At 37.6% G+C, this 19,596-nt stretch overlaps 2 protein-coding genes across 2 annotated transcripts in view; one reads left to right on the top strand and one right to left on the bottom strand.

Annotated features, from left to right (window-relative positions):
• Positions 1-19,596, top strand: part of LIN52 (lin-52 DREAM MuvB core complex component) — a 122,760-nt gene that overhangs the window by 57,974 nt on the left and 45,190 nt on the right. The window lies entirely within an intron of this gene.
• On the bottom strand, positions 15,298-17,198 carry LOC128593615 (importin subunit alpha-1-like). Its single transcript, XM_053601748.1, has one exon. The coding sequence runs from the start codon at positions 17,076-17,078 to the stop codon at positions 15,594-15,596; it is 1,485 nt and encodes a 494-aa protein (XP_053457723.1). The 5' UTR covers positions 17,079-17,198; the 3' UTR covers positions 15,298-15,593.

The raw sequence follows: 19,596 nt of genomic DNA, 5'->3' as shown, positions 1-19,596 counted from the left end.
AGCTATCTTAGGAGTGTACAGTGATGTTGAGAACAAAAGGAACAGTTTTGACTTTTTTCTTTTAAATTACCAACACTGTAGTAGTAAAGAAGGGCTTTACTACTTTACTACTTCCGTCTTTCAGGGGAACCACTGCAGAGCTCTCTAAGCTTTTAAAGGAATATTTTAAACTGACACAAGTACGGGCAGTCCCTAAATTACAAACATCTGGCTTACGTACAACTGGCACTCAGTGAATACAGGCTATTACAAGTAATGGGTAAATGTACCTGTTCCGACTTACTTACAAATTCAACTTAAAAACAAACCTACAGAACCTATCTCATTTGTAGCCCAGGGACTGCCTCTAATCCAATCTCTTGGTTTAAAAAATATTTTAAAATACTCTGGAAGGATATAAATTGAAAAGTAAAAATCTTATCCACTGAATTCATCAGAGGTAACCACTACCAACAGTTTCTCTATGAACATTCACAAACTTCATTTCCACAGTGAAGTTTATATACATTACCATACAGAGGTGAGGATATAGTTTTTACACCCACAATACACCTTGTATATCTTTTCAGAATAGATACATAGATCTACATCATTGTTTCTCAGTTGCTGCATGGACTTGGATTGTGTGAATGTATCAATTCAAGATTCTTAGTAGACAGTTTGACTTGGACTTAAGGAATGAATACTTAGCAACTGGTTGTATTCACTGATTATGTTCCATGGTTCAACCTCTCATTTCACATTAAGTGATTTTCCTCTCTCCAGGAATGTTAGCCCATAATCTAGGTTTGTTGTAAAACAGGAAATATTGGAGACGAAGCTTTGAGAGGAATAGCATGAGTCTTCCCATCAGTGGGACATACGTATATGCCCCACCATGTGTTCTTAATTCTTTGCTTAGTTAAATGAGAAGTATTGTGTCCCAGATAGGTGGGGAAAACAAACAGCCTTTGATGAGTGTTGTCTGAGGCATTGATGGCAGCTTCCTCTAAAGTTGAATGAGCATTTTCTCCCCTAATTTTCTACTTCAGCAATTCCAGGAATCAAGTTTTGAATGCATTCTTGGACTTGGGAAATGATTTGTCAGCACGTGGAAATGAGGACTTAGGTTTCTTGTGTAACAGCTTGGCTAACAAAGCAAGTTTGTGCCTCATGAACTTTAAGGGGCTTGCTGGGAGTGGCACTGTGATGAATGAAGCAAAGCAATTTTCCAGGAGCATTTCAGGTCAGTGATGGAAGAAATCAGTTGTCTTCTCAGGCAAACAGAAACCTAATTTTAGTTGCATTTGTCTTCAGTAGGAGAATCTATATGCAAATTGATGGTAGAAATTTTTATTTCTGTAAAAAAAGAATATTGCATGTCTTTTTTTTTTTTTTAACTCAAAGCCCTTTAGATCCATTCTCTCAACACTTCAAAGTTCTGGTTTGCCCAAATATTATTGAAGAGATGTCATACTAATAAACTGTGAAATGCCAACTACTTTTTTTGTTTGTTTGCTTACCTCATTCAAGAAAAATGCCAACTAGTTTTGTTTCAGGTTTCTTCTACATGTTTTTCTGTTCTTGATGTTAGTCATTTGAATTGAAGCCCAATCCTTAATTTAATAATTGGAGGCCATTATTAGTAGCTAACTGTTTATACCCAATTTACTTCTTGTCCTAGCTTTCCAGTAGATTCGTGGGAGACAGGTAGTCAGAGATTTCTGGGGTTGTTCTGGGGGTATTGGAGGTCCTCTAGACCTATGCTGTTTAAAACAGTAGCCACTAATTGAATTTGTCTATTTAAAGTTAAATTAATTAAAAATAAATAAAATTTAATTTCTCAGTCATACTAGCAAATGCTCAGTAGCCACATTTTGTTAGAGCAATAACCACCACCAGTACTGGTCTAACCAAAGGTTGGTGAACGATGGTCCACAGCCTTTTAATTCCCTGTGAGCTAAGAATGGTTTTCACATTTTTATAGGTTTGTAAAAATAAAACAAAAAATAAGAGACTATGAAAGAGACTAAACGTGGCCTGCAAAGCCTAACATTTACTTTTCTCCCCGTTTCAGAAAAAGTTTGCCGAGCTTTCTGATCAAGTTAGCTTAGGAATTTCCCTAAGACATCAGAAGATTGTGTGTCTATTAAGCAAATGTCAGACAAGTTTCTTACTATAGGTAAATTGTGGAATGAGTCCAAAGCTTACACACGTCAGTTCCCTGGAGGTAGCTAGCATAATGGGATGAACACTTGAAATAGGTAAAATGCTTTGTATTATAAATTATGAACTTGTTGTAAGTTTTGTGAATCACATATAGTTTTAACAGAACATCTATCTGTTTGATTATACTATTTTTTGTCTTCTAAGTACCATACCTTCCCTTTTGTTTTATTTTTTGTTTTTTTGAGACTGGAGTCTCAAGCTGTCACCCTGGGTAGGGTGCCATGGCATAAACCTAGCTCACAGCATCCTCCAACTCTTGAGCTCAAGTGATCCTCTTGTCTCAGTTTTTTCTATTACCTTCCCACTTTACTCTGAAAGAAATAGAACGAATGTATTTCAGCAGGTGCACTTAACCTTTTAGCACAGAATTTATCATGAAGATTTTTTAACTATTCAAATTATTTTTTTACCTTTAAAAATTTTGAATTGATGTGGTGGTGTGTTTGTAGGTCATTATAGTGTGGAACTACTAGGTTCAAGCAATCCTCCCACCTCAGCTTCCCAAGGTGCCACCATGCCTGGCTAATTTTTTTTTCAGGGGGAGGGATATTGAACCCATGTACAGAGAACCAGGTTACACTGATTGCATTTGTTAGGTTAAGTTTTTCTTAATTTTTAGAGATGGGGGTCTTGCTATGTTGCCCAGATTGGCATTCAATTTCTGGCCTCAAGCAATCCTCCCTCTTTGGCTTCCCAAATGCTGGGATTGCAGGCATGAACCACCATGTTTACCCTCCTCCATAACTGTAACTTTATACCTGTTAACCAACCTCTCCTCTCACCTCCTCCTTATCCCTTCTCCCCGCCCCTGTTTCTAGTCTCCGATAACCACTGTTCTACTCACTGCTTCTGTGGTATCTTTTCTTTAGAGTCCACTTATGAGTAGTGAGTATTTGTCTTTTTTAATCTCACTTAACATGATAACTTCCAGGTTTATCTAAGTTGTTATAAATGACAGGATTTCATTCTTCAAATTATTTTTGACTATCAAATTATTTCAGTCAGTTTTGCCTAGGAAGAATAAAGCAAAAAGATTCTGCTGGTATTCTCAACATCTGAGAGAGTGCCTTCCTTTGCCAAATGTAACTGACAATTTTTCATTAAATGTAAGGCTTATGAAATCTGCCAGTAAAGATGAGCATCTGGCACTTCTGTGGTAAACTAGAGTCAACTTGTTGCTTTTAAGATAGGACCTTGACATTCACAAGGTAACTTTGTGAATTCGCATGTTTGTGATAATTCACAGCATATCATTTTTCCTTTAAAATATAGTAAAGTACAGTTGAAAAAAATTGTTAAACCTTTTTGGGCTTTTGATATAAATTATTCTGTAATTGGTAAAATAAATGTCACAAAGAACTATGAATGATAGCTCTATTTTTCTTTTACTTCCTGGTACAAAATCAGTGCAAGTTTTATTACTTCAAGCTCTATTTGTTGATAATAACTGATTATGGTATCAATTAATAGTTTCTCATGTTAGAACTTTTATTAACTTGAAGAACTGAAAAAATTCTCTGTCAACTCATCTCTAGGTCTTCTTGCCCTGTCAATTCTTCCTTAGCACTTTTTTATTTATTGATTTATTATTTATTTTTTTATTGTTGGGGATTCATTGAGGGTACTAGAAACCAGGTTACACTGATTGCATTTGCTTCCATAGCACTTTTAAGTGTGCCCTTTAAACCTTCAACACCGTCTTGCCTCAGCAGTATTAAGGATGTACTCATCTTTATTGTCTGTGAAAATATTCTCCTTAAAGTCATATACTGCCTCCTTGAGGTATACCAGTGAGTATCCATCCTTTGGGATCACCTGATTTCCACTGAGAAATTCCATAGTATTTATTATATAATCAGGGATATGCCTCTTCTAAAGCTGGCTCCTAACAGCTTTACGTCTTTGTCTGTGGCAGCAGTTCTCAACCTGTGGATCGCGACCCCTTTGGGGGTCAAACGACCCTTTCACAGGGGTCGCCTAAATACATTCTGCATATCAGATATTTACATTACGATTCATAACATTAGCAAAATTACAGTTATGAAGTAGCAACAAAAATAATTTTATGGTTGGGGGTCATCACAACATGAGGAACTGTATTAAAGGGTTGCAGCATTAGGAAGGTTGAGAACCACTGATCTATGGCCCTTTATGATGCCAGTGAAAGTATGCCAAAGTCATATTCCTTGAGCTCGCATCTTACACACTTGTTGAAAATTCAGAAGTATCGAGTGGCAGAAACATCACTTAGAGATTTAAAATTTCAAACTATGGTGTTAAAAGTAGTGTTCCACATTGTCCACAAAAAGGAGAACCTGAAAATCAAGGTTTTGAGAATTTAGACATTTCTCCATTTCTGGTACAAAGTATTTATAAAACCAGTCCAAAACACCTTGCCCTGTCTCTGAGGGTTTTTTTATTGGCCTACTCGTGTTTGGAAAGACTTCCCTTTTATGTCCTGGGGTTCTCAGATTAGTAGGGCAAACCTAATTTTTTTTATAAAGAATGTATATTATGAGGCAGCACCTGTGGCTCAGTGGGGAGGGCACCGGCCCCATATACCGAGGGGTGGTGGATTCAAACCCGGCCCTGGCCAGTTGCAACAACAAAAAAAAATAGCCAGGCGTTGTGGCGGGTGCCTGTAGTCCCAGCTACTCAGGAGGCTGAGGCAAGAGAATCACCGAAGCCTAGGAGTTGGAGGTTGCTGTGAGCTGTGTGATGCTATGGCACTTTACCCAGGGCGATGAAGTAAGACTCTGTCTCTACAAAAAATAAAAAAGAAGAAGAAGAATGTATATTACTATAACTTGGAAGAGTTGGTTTGACTTTATATTCTAAGTGCTGTGAGGATATCTGGGCATTTGGGGTTTTCACCACTGAATTCCCAACATTTACCATAATGGTACATAATAGATACCTGTTACCTAATAGGTGCTTACTTTTCCTCTTTCATTTTCTTTTAGTGTAAGCGAGTTTTACCTGTTCAACAATTTATTTTTATGACTTAAAATCCTTCCTTTTTTTTTTTTTTTTTTTATTTTTGGCCGGGGCTGGGCTTGAACCCACCACCTCCGGCATATGGGACCGGCGCCCTACCCGTTGAGCCACATGCGCCGCCCAAAATCCTTCCTTTTTATGAACACTTTAACTGTATATTTTCTCCCAAATCACATCCCGTGTTTCCTGAATCATCCTCACTGTCTTTTCAGCTTTCAGTAAAGTATTTTTTCTTGCTACTGATGAACATTTTCCATAAAAGCTGGCACACTTGCTAAAACATTCCCATACATTGCTGGATATGTTGTGGTACTATTCTTGTAATAGATCTGACCCAGCCCCAAGAAATTCATCCTTTATTCCAAATTGTAGAAACTTAGTTCACTTTACATTTCATAGAGGGTTATTTTTACTATGTGTGAGAGTACCTCTAAGGCAGTGGTTCTCAACCTTCCTAATGCTGCGAACCTTTAATACAGTTCAAAGGGGTCGCGACCCACAGGTTGAGAACCGCTGCTGTAAGGAATATCACAACCACGGTGGTATGCAGGTGCTGGGCTCACCAACTAGCTGCATGACTTGTTCCATCCGTGTGTGCTGTTCAGATTTGTTCTTTAGCAAATTTGCAGACAAACTCTGATGTTATTTTAACTTTCATGCCTTCAGAGTAGAAATCCCACAGAGGTCAAAGACTTGAATTCAGACATAAATAACAATTATGGATTGATTATTCAGAATAATGTGGTTTCCCCCAATTTTGGGAGAGTGGATAAAAGGCATAGAAAAATTCAATTCTATATATAGAAGAATGTAGAATGGAGCTAGTTAGCATTTTATGCAATGCTCCTGTCACATTTACTCTGTAAGAATTTTTATGACAATTTTGGAAAAATAATAAATGGTTTTTGTTATAAATGAGTTCTAATAATTACTTTCCTTAATAATTCTGTCCTTAGAGATTACATTGGATTTTGTTTCTGTTGTTTGCCACCAGTGAGTGAAACACCATATGCAAAATGGGCTGTTTTCACCTACATTTGCTTTGGTATTTGGTGGGTGCAAACATTAGAGAGATCCCAATTTGCATGATGAACCACATTAGGGCTATAGACCCTTCTATGTGTAGAAAATCATATAGTAATTCTGTTTTTAATTTTTTAAATGTCCTTCGTTTAGGTCAGGAATGAAGCAGTTTTTGCAGAAATTAAGCTAATCCTAAAATGTGTATAGAAATCCAAGGACAGTTAAATAATCTTGAAAAGAATCAAAGTTGGAAGACTTATACTTGCTAGTCTCAAAACTTACTACAAAGTTGCAGTAATCAAAGCCAGCATGATACTAGTATAAAAATAGCCATTTGGATCAATGGAGTATAATTGAGAATCCGGAAATAAACCCTCACATTTCCAGTTGATTGGTTTTTGACAAGAATACCAAGACCATTCAATGGAAGAAAGCCTTTTCAACAAATGGTGTGGAAAAAAAAAAAAAAAATGGTGTGGGGGAAACTGAATATCCACATGCAGAGAAGTAAAATTGGACTCTCTACTTCACACAGTACACAAAAATTTACTCCAAATTGATTGTAAACCAAAATATAAGAGGTGAAACTATAGGACATAGGCATAAATCTTCATTACCTTGAATTAGGCAGGGGTTTCTTAAATATGATACCAAAAGTACAAGCAAAAAAGAAGAAAAATGAGCTCCATTAAAATTAATAATCTTTGTGCTTCGAGACACCATCAAGAAAGTGAAAAGATAATTATAAAATTAAAGAAAATATTTGCAAATCATTTGTGTATTATCTAATAAAGGACTGTTATCCAAAATACATAAAGAACAACTCAACGATAAAAAGACAACCCGGTTTTTAAAATGGGCAAAGGAGTTAAATAGTCATTGCTCTAAAGAAGATGTACAGATGGCCAATAAGCACATGAGAAGATGTTCACCATTATTAGTCATTAGAGAAATGCAAATCATAACCATGAGATGCTTCTTCACACCTACCAGCATGGTTATAATAAAGATGGAAAATAAGTGTTGGTGAGGGTTGTGGTGAAATTGGAATCCTTGTAAACTGTTAGTAAGAATGTATAGTGGTGTAGCTGCTATGGAAAACAGTATGGTGTGTCCTAAAAAAATTAAAAATAGAATTACTGTATGATTCAGCAATTCTAATTCTGAATATATAACCGAAAGAACTGAAAGTGGAGACTTAAAGAGATTATTTATGTACCCCTGTAGCAGCCTATTCACAATTGCCAAAAGAGGAAAGCAACCTAAGTGTTCATTGACAGGTGAATGGATAAACAAAATGTGGTAAATACATACAATGGAATATTATTCAGCCTTTACCAAGGAAGGAAAAGCTGACAGACAACCTTGAGGACATTACACTAAGTGAAATAAGTCACAAAAAGACAGATACTGTATAATTCCACTGGTGGTCACAGTCCTAGAGACAGAAAGTAGACTGGTGGTTGGCAGGGGCTGGGAAGAATGGGAAGTTAGTACAGTTTCAGTTTTCTAAGATAAAAAAGTTCTGGAGATTGGTTGCCCAGTGATGCAAATACACTTAATGCTATGTTGAAGTGTACATTTAAAATGGTTGCGAGGGGAAATTTTATGTGTGTGTCACAATAATTTTAAAAGGAAGGGGAATAATTTTGTTATATGAATTACACCTCAACCTTTGAAAAATGATATGAGAAAAAAATAAAAAAGAACAAAACCTGTCTGGGAATCTCAAAAGGATTTGAAGCACTTTATAGGCAAATTGAATGACTTCTTTTGATATATACTGATTCTATATACATATTCTACAATTCATTAATGAGGCACTTCTACCTCTCCTCTTTCCTTTATTCTTTCCGAACATAAATTTGAAATAATCTCTTGGTCCTCTCTGGTACTTATTTTAACATCTGGGACCCTACCAAGTGTCCACATCTGTTTCTTAGTATTTGAGTATTATCATAATAAATAAATAAATATTTATCATGGCCTACTATGAAAAGCAGTGTGTTAGACCCGGGGTACAAATATACATAAGCTTCTCTCAAGCCACTTACAATCTGATTAGAGAGACAAGGCAAATGTGTAAAATGATAGATCACAATACAAGAGAGCATGTACCAAGAGGCACTTGAGTAGCATAGAATTTCACGGAAACAAGAGATCAGAGTAGACTAAAGGTGGTTGGAGAGAGTCTTAGAAAAAAACAAGTGATTTTTAAACTGGAGGGAAAGAAGCAAATCCTATACGGGGTGGCCATAAAAAGTTGTTGTGCAGTTTTAAATTGCACACTATTTTGTACAATTTTATGGCCACCCTGTGTATCATCAGTGGTAAATTGGTTTCCTCCTTTGTGTAAGATACCCTGTAAAATGTAACATTTTATGTAGCAGTTATTATTTGATTAACCTGTGAAAATCCATTTTTTCTCACATTTGTTTCCCTTGCTGATACCCCTGTGTGCTAGTAGGTAAAAAGCATTGCTTGTTAGTCTGTTCCTCCACATATGGATCAGTAATTAAGCAGTTAGGGAGGCAGAATAACCTTGCATCATAATTTGGCCACTGAGCCTTGCAGCAACCTCTCTAGGTTTACACTGCTAAGCCTATACGTGGCAAAAGGGGGATAAGAAAGTAGCCACTGTCAAGTGTCTCTGGTTTAGGGTGAGTTTGACCTGAATTCTGGCGATTATTTTGATTATTTCTGGTTTCTATGCTAAATGAATTTACTACCCAGCAGAATCTCAAAGACCCTTAATTTTAAAAATGTACTGATTTTTCTATTTTAGTCTCCTGCAGGTTACATGTTGACCTCCTATCACTTGCAGTGATGATTTCTGAATTTTCATTAGGTACAACTCATTGTGGAAACAATTGTTTACTATTGGAGCTAATTTTTATATAAATAAAAAAGAGTTCTTTAAAAAGATTAGGCAGCTGGGCACAGTGGTTCATGCCTGTAATCCTAGTGATCGGAGAAGCCAAGGTAGGTGGATTGCTTGAGCCCACCAGTTCAGCATGAGCAAAAGTGAGACCCCGTTTCTACTAAAAATAGAAAAACTGAGGCAGAGAATCACTTGAACCCAAGAGTTGGAGGTTGCTGTGAGCTATGTTTATGCTACAGCACTCTACCCAGGGTGACAGCTTGAGACTCTGTCTCCAAATAAATAAATAAAAAGATTAGGCAGAATAGTTTTAAAATTTTCTAAGTAGCACTGATGTATATCAGTTTTGGCTCGGCAGACTTTGACCCAGGGCTGTGCAGTGTTTTATTACCCTCAGCTACATAAGAACACATACTTACAGCACTGCTTTTGTAGCAGATATTTTTATAACTCTGCAAAATGATTAGACTGACATAGAGCAATTCTCTAAATTCATAGGTATTAAAATATTCTGGCAGCTGTCTCCTTTTTGCCTTTAAGTTGAGACATCATGATGAGATAAGACTGCACCAGATCTGATCAGTACATGATTGAGCTTAGGTATGGTATTCTGCTGTTATTGACAAAGGTCTTTGTCGCTGTAAATAGGAGAAATCTTGAGGGAGATGTTCTTATTATAGTAATTTCAGTTCAGTTCCAGTAATATTCTCATTTTCAGAAATCTCTTTACTTCAAAACACATGCCATACAATTAGATAAGAACGAAGTATAAAATATATCTTTGAATTATAACTAAAAAAATTTAGGTTGCAGCCAAAAACATGTCTTTATCTGTGAGTTGAGGTATTGATTGGGGTTAAGAGAGCATTTAGGAGAACCTGAATGGAAGAACTGTACCAGTGGATTGGTATTAGAGTACAATGAATAGGACACAGATTCTTCTGTTTACAAAATAGGCTGCTAGCAACTCCTGGACTTTTAGGTCAAAGTCCTCAAGGGTAGACTGAGAGTCTGGGAAGGTCTCATGTTAAGATTTCAGTAGCTGTCTGCCTCACTTTGAAAGTACTTCATACACACTTTGAAGTGTCTCAAATTCTTTTAACTATGAACAATTCGTAATTGAAAGATTGTTCCTTTGCTGAGAAATATGAGGCTTTAAATGGCAAGTGGAACCATTTTGGAAACAGTATTTACTAAGCCTGGTCATATGTGAACCATATGTCCCACTAATTTTAGTGCTAGATATATAAAAATAGAAATGCATACTTTTTTTTTTTTTGAGACAGAGTCTCAAGCTGTCGCCCTGGGTAGAGTGCGATGACAGCTCACAGCAACCTCAAACTCTTAGGCTTACACGATTTTCTTGCCTCAGCCTCCCAAGTACTGGGACTACAAGCGCCCACCTCAAAAAGCCTGGCTATTTTTTTTGGTTGTAGTTGTCATTGTTGTTTGGTGGGCCTGGGCTGGATTCTAACCCCCCGAGTTCTGGTGTATGTGGCTGGCAGCCTAGCCGCTGAGCTACAAGCGCCAAGCCAGAAATGCATACTTTTGTTTTCCAAAAGATACATGCAGAAATGTTCAGAGTACTACTATTCTTAATAGACCAGAACTAGGAGCAACCCAAAAATCCATTGACAGTTAAATGAATAAATAGTACAATTATTGGCTCGGCGCCTGTGGCTGAAGCGGCTAAGGCGCCAACCACATACACCTGAGCTGGTGGGTTCGAATCCAGCCCAGGCCTGCCAAACAACAATGATAGCTGCAACCAAAAATTAGCCAGGCATTGTGGTGGATGCCTGTAGTCCCAGCTACTTGGGAGGTAGAGGCAGGAGAATCGCTTGAGCCCAGGAATTGGAGTTTGCTATGAGCTGTGATGCCATGGCACTCTACCCAGGGCAATAGCTTGAGGCTTTGTCTCTAAATAAATAAATAAATAAAAAATCACTTTAAAAAAATATATAGTACAGTTATTGTCTGAGAATGAAATAGCATATAGCCATGTCGCAACTTGAATGAGTCTTACAAACATAACATCGAGTGAATGAAACCAGACACAAAAGGGCACCTGTTGTATGGTTTTGTTTATATCATGTTCAACACCAAGCAAAGCTAATCTATGGTGATAAAAGTCAAAATAATGCTGTGTTGGGGTTTTAGTGATGGCTGGGAGGGGCCTGCGGTGGGAGGCTTCTGGAGTACTCGTAATGGTTCTGTATATACGTGTTATTTGTGTTTGTTACATGGGTATGTTGATTTTGTGATATTTCTCATATGTGTACTAGTGGTTTATACATTTCTTTCTATGCTATACTTTAAAGACTTAACTAAAGATTTTTTAAAATCGTAGGTATGTGAAAAAAAAATGTAGGTATGATAAAAATTGAAGCAAATTTATAATAAAGTCTCATAGCTAGTCTGTTCCTAAACTAAAATGATAGCTCTTATATCCTTTCTGGCTTGCTATGAGAAATTTATGAAAATAAGTATTGAGCATCACTCATTTTCCAGCCAGTTAGCAAAAGAGGATATTTAAGATGAAGGGAACCGGCAGCACCTGTGGCTCAACAGAGTAAGGTGCCAGCCCCATATGCTGGAGGTGGTGGGTTCAAACCCAGCCCCAGCCAAAAACTGCAAAAAAAAAAAAACCCAAGATGAAGGGAACCAACCTACCAGATATTATAGTATTTCTTGAACAGGCATAATTTAATGAGTTAGGAATAATAGGAATTGTTTTCTGGAGTATTTTTGTTATGGGTGGCTATGTATAAATTTATGTGCCTTAGAGGTTCATTTGGGGTTTTTTTACAGTTTATTTTTATTTATTTATTTTTTTATTGTTGGGGATTCATTGAGGGTACAAGAAACCAGGTTACACTGATTGCATTTGCTAGGCAAAGTCCCTCTTACAATCGTGTCTTGCCCCCAAAAGCTGTGGCACACACCAAGGCCCCACCTCCCACCTTCCCTCCTTAAAGGTTCATTTTTAACATAAACACCCTTAGTATTAAATTTTTTTTTCCTGGAGAGTCATTTAATGAAGTATCATTGGAACAGATAAAGGGTGGTGATGAATGTGATTCAGTAGATGGCAGTATTCCCTTTAAATTTTTTAGTTAAAATGTAGGTACATAGGGGTGATTCTTAGTAATTATTTTTGGTGGGAGTGAAAATAAGTCACATAATGAGACACATATACCAGAAAGAACATTTTATTTTTTTGTCCATGCAGGGGTCCTCAAACTGCGGCCCACAGGCCACATGAGGCAGTGTGATTGTAGTTGTTCCCGTTTTGTTTTTTTACTTCAAAATAAGATATGTGTAGTGTGCATAGGAATTTGTTCATAGTTTTGTTTTGTTTTTTAACTATAGTCCAGCCCTCCAGCAGTCTGAGGGACAGTGAATTGGCCCCCTGTTTAAAAAGTTTGAGGGCCCCTGGTTATTTATTTATTTATTTTTTTTTTGAGATAGAGTCTCACTATGTTGCCCTCAGTAGAGTGCTGTAGCGTCACAGCTCACAGCAAACCTCAAACTCTTGGGCTTTTAAATGATTCTCTTGCCTCAGCCTCCTGTGTAGTTGGGACTATAGGCACCCGCCACAATGCCCAGCTAATTTTTGTTGCAGTTGTCATTGTTGTTTAGCTGGCCTGGGCTGGGTTCGAACCCTCCAGCCTCCGTGTATGTGGCTGGAGCTGTAACCACTGTGCTATGGGCGCTGAGCCTGTATTATTATTTTAAATGAAACAACAAGATTGAAAGGGCACAAATCTAGAGGATTTATTTTTCCACATAAAGTCCTAGAATGGTAGTCTGCAAGAGGAAGTTTATTTAATGTAATATTGCTTTAAGGGAGTATTTTTGTGTGTGTGTGTGTGTGTGTGTGTGTGGGTTTTGGCCGGGGCTAGGTTTGGACCCACTACCTCCGGCATATGGGACCGGCACCCTACTCCTTGAGCCACAGGCGCCGCCCTAACTTTAAGGGAGTATTAATGGATAAACTACTCAGGAAGAATTTGGGCAGGGTTTTTTTTCCCCCTCTGACTTATATTTAGGAATATGTATATATCAAGCTCGAGATAATGACTAATTGCTTTGGACAGTGTTATCAGTAAAATTTATTGATGAGGAGGTTAGGATGCAATGGAGAAGAAGTTAAAAGAAAAAATTAAAGTGATTGACCAGTCTGTTTTTGCTGGTTATTCTAATATAAATCAAATGGTATTTGAATAGACTCTCATTTTTAATATTGAAATTTTCTTAATATGGTAGTGCTTGATGGAAGCACTGGGATTTAAGAAATGTGTGGATAATTGTAAGAAATTTCATATGGATTAGAGTAATATGCCATAGATGTCAACAGTTACCAGCCAATCAAAGGACAAAACATGTAGAATGGGAGATTAGTTGGAGTCAGAAGAACAACATTCAGGTCTTGATTTTGTTCCATAGTAGCTAAAGACCTTGGATAAATCATTCACCTGCTTCAGTTTTCCATTTCTCTGTGAAATATTGGTGATAAATAACCACTGTGCCTTCCTCGTAGATTGTTGAGTATGTCAAATGCATACATTGCCTTTAAGTGTGTTATCTTAATGGTAATAGACTCTACATTGATAATCACTGCTTCAACAGCCGTCATTATGAGAGTACTAACTAATGGGTACTGCGCTCTAGGTACATAATCTCTAAAGCATCACAACCACCATGTAAGTTGGACCATTGACCCCAGTTTATAGTTGGCAAAGGTCTGGACAAGCCCAAGAGCTGTGAATCAAATCCAAGCTATCTAACTCCACAGTCATTGCTTTAGTATATTATGCTATGCCTACTATGATGTACTTGAGTTTTAACTTTTGTATACTAGTATTTTATAAGCTAGAGCCATATATAGTATTTTTATGTATCAGACACTTGAAGACATTGGGCCTCAAAGGAAAAATTTATTGTTTCACTTTGGAGTTAACAGAATCCTAATGTATGCTGTTAACTAATTTGGGAGTTGGGAGGAGTTAATGCTCCTGACCCAAGCCTATGTTTTGTCTTTAGCTAGAGCACATGCAAATCATTTCTTGAAGATTCAAGCAAGGAGAGGAACACGGTAACATAACAAAATCTGAAGAATGTTAAGGCCTGCTTTGAGAATACATTATGATTTTATTAGCAGACACCCCTCCCAATTATATTTTAATATTAGAATTATTTTGTTTATCTGTAATTGTGAGTGTGTGAGATGTGTGTTTGCTTTGGGGGGGTTCTTATTTCTTATAATTTATAAATAGTCATTGATATCTTGCATGATGGTAATGTCTTCTGGTGAATACACTTAAAGCTAATAACTAAATATATTTTGCTCTTTGTGTTGAGTAAAAATACACATTTGAAAATTTTCATTTATAAATGTTTATCTTTTTTTTTTTTTTTTTTTTTGTAGAGACAGAGTGTCACTTTATGCCCTTCGGGTAGAGTGCCATGGCATGACACAGCTCACAGCAACTTCCAACTCCTGGGTTTAAGCGATTCTCTTGCCTCAGCCTCCCGAGTAGCTGGGACGACAGGAGCCCGCCACCATGCCCAGCTATTTTTGGTTGCAGTTCAGCCGGGGCCGGGTTTGAACCCGCCACCCTCGGTATGTGGGGCCGGCGCCTTACCGACTGAGCCACAGGCACCGCCCAATGTTTATCTTTTAATATTCCAAAAATATTGGTTTTAATGGAAAATTATTTTTTGAAGTATATCTTCTCTTGTAAAAACACAAAAATTACCGATTTGTGTTTTAGTCACCTTCTGATTTAGTTTGTAAGTTGACACTAAACATTTTTAAATAAATTTTTTATTTTAGAATAGTTTCAGATTTACAGAAAAGTTGTGTTATATTGTGTTATTCACCAAGTTTCCCCTATTATTATTAGTGTGATACATTTTCACAAGTAATAAACCAATCAAGTCTATACTTTATTCAGATTTCCTTAGCATTTCCCTAAAGTCTTTTTTTGTTTCTAAGTCCTATACAGTATACTTACTACATTTATTGGTCCTATCTGCTTAGGCTCTCTATGCCTGGCAGTTTCAGCCTTATGTTGTTTTTGATGACCTGGACAGTTTTTTTTTTTTTTTTTTTTAAGTAAAGAAAAGGGTAGACTTTAATCTTTATTTACAGGACACTGCAAGATATGAAATTCTACATAGAAATAAGAAACCCTTTCAGAGGATAGGCTCCAGACAGTATGTATGTACAGTTTGGAACTGTTCAAGTATAGTTTTGTTGTAAAAAGTGCTACAATAACAAACCACGTTTAAAAAGAGTTCGTAGTAGAGAAATAGTTAAGACAAACTTATACCAAACGCAGTACACGACAACTTTGTGCCTCAGCTATACAATCTAAAAGTTAAAAGTCCCAGGAGTCCCATCCTGAACTTGGAACGTATAGCCTTCAGAGGTAGTTTCTGGTACTACATTTTGATCCTCCTCTTCCTCTACAGAGAACTACTTCTCAATCAAGTTTAATGAAGCCTTGTACACAGACTCATTTTCATGGTTTTGTAGAGCTTCAATTTTGTCCAAACCTCCACATTCTTCAATCATTATACTAAGTTTCTCAGTTTCACGTAGTTTTTCAGCAGCCTGAAAGATATTTGAAATGGCATCCAGAATAACCAGAATAATTTTGGTATCTTTTGCAGTTAAGAGGTTCATCAATGCTTCTATTATGCCACAATGAACAAGGTATACAATCTGTTCAACTGTTCCACCACTTGTATAGTTGGTCACAGCCCATACAGCTTCCTTCTGTGTCTTAAAGTCTGCCTTAGAGAGAACCCCAACAAGTAATGGGACTAGTCCATGATTCACAACTTGCTGTATCTGGTCCTGACGGCCAGCTGTGATGTTTGACATTGTCCATGTAGCTTCCTTTTGGATGTTAGTTTTGGGGTTGGTCAGCAGGCTGGGAAAGACAGTAAGTGCTCCTGCATCAATTACAACCTGAGTCTGTTCATCTGTCCCAGTGACAATATTCCCTATGGCTCTTAGTGCAGGAGTCACAATTGGCAATTCAGTAGCTCCCAAAAGCTTCACAAGTTGGGGCACAACTCCTGTTTTCACAACCATTTCAATCCGTTCGTTTGGACCATCAGTAAGGTAAGAAATAGCCCAGCAAGTATCTGCTAATACCTCTGGATCATCATGATGCAGGAGACGCACTAAAGTAGGAAGAATCTGTTCCACAGCATCTAATGGGGGTGCAGGATTCTTGTTGCGACAAAGGTTTGAAAGTGTCCAGGTAAGATTACGTAAGTAACCACATGATAAAGATGACATATCAGGAATAGCTAGAAGAGCCAACAGTGGGTCAACTGCACCATACTTAATAACCAAATCTCGGAAAACTGAACCATCACCTGCAATGTTTCCTAGAGCCCACACAGCTTGTTCACTGATATGAGCATGGGGAGAGGCCAACAGAGAAATGAATGCTGGAATAGCACCTCCATCTACCACAGCCTTAGTCTGTTCTGATGTCCCAGAAGCAATGTTAGTTAGTGCCCATGCAGATTCAAACTGAATGGGACTACAATCAGTTCTACCCAAGAAGGACACAAATTTTGGGATCAAACCAGCTCGGATTATATTGTCGATGGGAGGCTGTTTTTCTCTAGAAAGTAGTTTCCTGGCAGCCTGAGTAGCTTGGAGCTGGTTTTCCATATTGGTGCTGTTTATACCTTTGACAATGTCATCCACAGACCAATTTACAGTACCCTGGTTGTTTCGGTTTTCCTGCAGTGGAGAAGTAGCATCATCAGGAAAAGAGCTTACATTTCTCCTTTTCAGCATCTGGTCATCTTTCTTAGCTTTCCTCAACTCCACATTAACTTCTATTCGGCGTCGCCTCATTTCTGTACTGTCTTTTCCCTTGTTCTTGAACCTGTTAAGTCGGGCAGCTGGTGAATTAGCATTCTCATTGGTGGACATGGTTATGAGACAAAGGGAAATAGCTGCACAGCTAGCTCAGGCTTCCACAGGAGGTGGTGCAGGACTCAGAAGATCTGGGTCGGCTGCCCTGGAAACGTCCACTGCAGCTCAGGCAGAACACGGTGTCCTGGACAGTTTTAAGGAATACTGGTCGTATATATTATAGAATGTCCCTCAATTAAGATTTGTCTGATGTATTTGTCATTATTATGGTTTGTCTTTCACTGGCTAGGCTGCGTGGGGAGGTTGCTCTTAATCACAGTGAACTCTATGAGAAAGGCAAATTAGGATTTGAAAATATCAGCTGTGGATAACCAAAGATAAGAATTGACTACATTCCTTGTTGGAACTGAAATATTAGCTACATTCTTTACATTTTTTATATTTTATCATTTTTCAGAAGAAGTCGGTCCTAATTCAGGCTATAAGCAAGAGACTGGGCTATATTATCTGCTCATAGCCCTAAAACTTTCTTTTCTAATTGAACCTATTGGGGCAGTTAGGATGGGTTTTAATGTTACTCCTAAGAGCTTTATTTAATCTGTATTGGCCTTTTAATTAGTAGTGGGCAATTTTGTGTGAATTGTTAATTGATTAGAATTGTGGAAATTATTATACACAAAGCTGTTTTATCCCTGCAGCTTAGAACAGTGTAAGATTTTAACAGGGTCTGGTTTAGTTACTATTCTAAGATGAATGTTTGGAAAGTATTATTGTAGTGGCTTTGGTTTGTATTCCAGCGTGGTGTTGGTTTTAACTCTGCTAAGAATTATTGTCTTTTAACTCACTGAGATCCTCAATTCTACTCCATTAAGGGCCACTTTTCTGCCAATCAAAAAACAGCATCCCTGAGATTGATTTTTGTTACAGTGGATGGTAATGGCTGCCTAGTGACAACATTTCAAACTCTTTTATGTAAACAGAAAGCAATCAGATAAGTACTAATCCAAGGATTATGTGGACCCAAATCCTGTGGTCAGAAGAATCTCCGCAGTGTATGTCCCTGGCTCTTTGCCTTCTAGCACCAAGCAGCTCTTCCTGGAAAGCTTATTTGCTGCTTGTGCTGCCTGTTAGATTTCAGTATGTTAAAACCAAAATACTCCTGCAGCTCCTGAATAAAATTCAAAAAGACACTTACATTTCCATAAATAAATTAGGAATGCAGTGGTTTCTTCGGGCTAATCAGGGCAGGCTGATAAACCTTGCTAGCTGTTTAATAAATGAATTGTGACTGATTACCTATTAATATGGACGCCTCAGGAATTCACCCTGGGGGAAGCAAAGCAGTGAAATAGAGAGGGGCATGGCCCCTTGGGAAATCAGGGCTTCATGTTTGCAGCTTAAATATCTCTGTGAAGTATCAATAAGGAGGTAATTGAATTTTGAACACAAACATGAGCGCCGGATGGATGAAAGGGGGTGGGGGGAATCTGGTCGTCTCTTCTTTGCCCCTTCATTCTCCCCTCCCCTTTTCCTTAGAGACCACTAGAGTAAAGATAGATGCTAAATCCATTAAATAAAGATTAGACTCTGCCGTGGTAGAAAATGGCAGCTTAGCTAGATCCCTAGGCAAATCGGAGCCTTTTGCAATACAGAAAATTAAAATATACATTTTTAACAAGTGTGCTACGTGTACCTTCCTAGCAGTAATACCAAACTAGCTTGTGGGCTTTGCTCCTTCTTTGGATTGGCTTTTGTTTGGGCAGATCACTTTCTCTTGTATTAATGCCAATCTCTTCTGTATTCCTGAAGCAGAAGGGACTGGGTTTATTTATTTATTTTTAAAGCTTCTGTTGGGGCCTTTCCTGCAGCATCCTGCTAGCTTGTAATCAGAGGAGTGGGAAGGAGATTAGTGTCCCATGAATTGACGGTAGATAAATGTTCCCTCCCCTTAACTGGTGAGTCCAGAAGAGCCCAATCACTTGTATTTCAGGGATGATTGGAGACTATGGCCCAGCAAGGAAAGGGCTTACAGATGGAAATAAACATTGATGTTTTAAATGCAATTTTATTTGGCTTTATTTCCTCTAGATAAGATTATTGATTGGCTTTGTCCTCCAATTTTAAGCCAGATAAAGTCATATTAATGAAGGAAAAAACCAATTAATTGGCAATATTTGGTTATAGATCATAATACCCTCTCCTTTTAGCAATAACAAAAACAACCATCAAGTCTTAAATACCTCTATTATATTTTTGTGACTACTATTTTTGGACTGTTTTATATATGTCAATCTGTAGATCTAATAACCTGTTCCTAAGGCTTTAGTTGGTTGGTCTATCAACAAGTATTAATTGACCATCTAGTAGGGTGTAGTGTTGTTACTTACCATGGTTAATGGTGAAAAAAGCTTGTCTTCAGCTATATAAATATTTCTTTTTTCTATTTATTTTTTGTGTGTTTTTGTTTGCTTTTATTATTTTTTTTATTTTTATTTTTTTTTTGTAGAGACAGAGTCTTACTGTACCACCCTCGGGTAGAGTGCCGTGGCGTCACATGGCTCACAGCAACCTCTAA

Source organism: Nycticebus coucang, chromosome 9, assembly GCF_027406575.1.
Source record: "Nycticebus coucang isolate mNycCou1 chromosome 9, mNycCou1.pri, whole genome shotgun sequence".
Lineage (NCBI taxonomy): Eukaryota > Metazoa > Chordata > Mammalia > Primates > Lorisidae > Nycticebus > Nycticebus coucang.
Note: the sequence above shows the minus strand (reverse complement) of the source record. Positions and strands in the feature narration are given on the sequence as shown.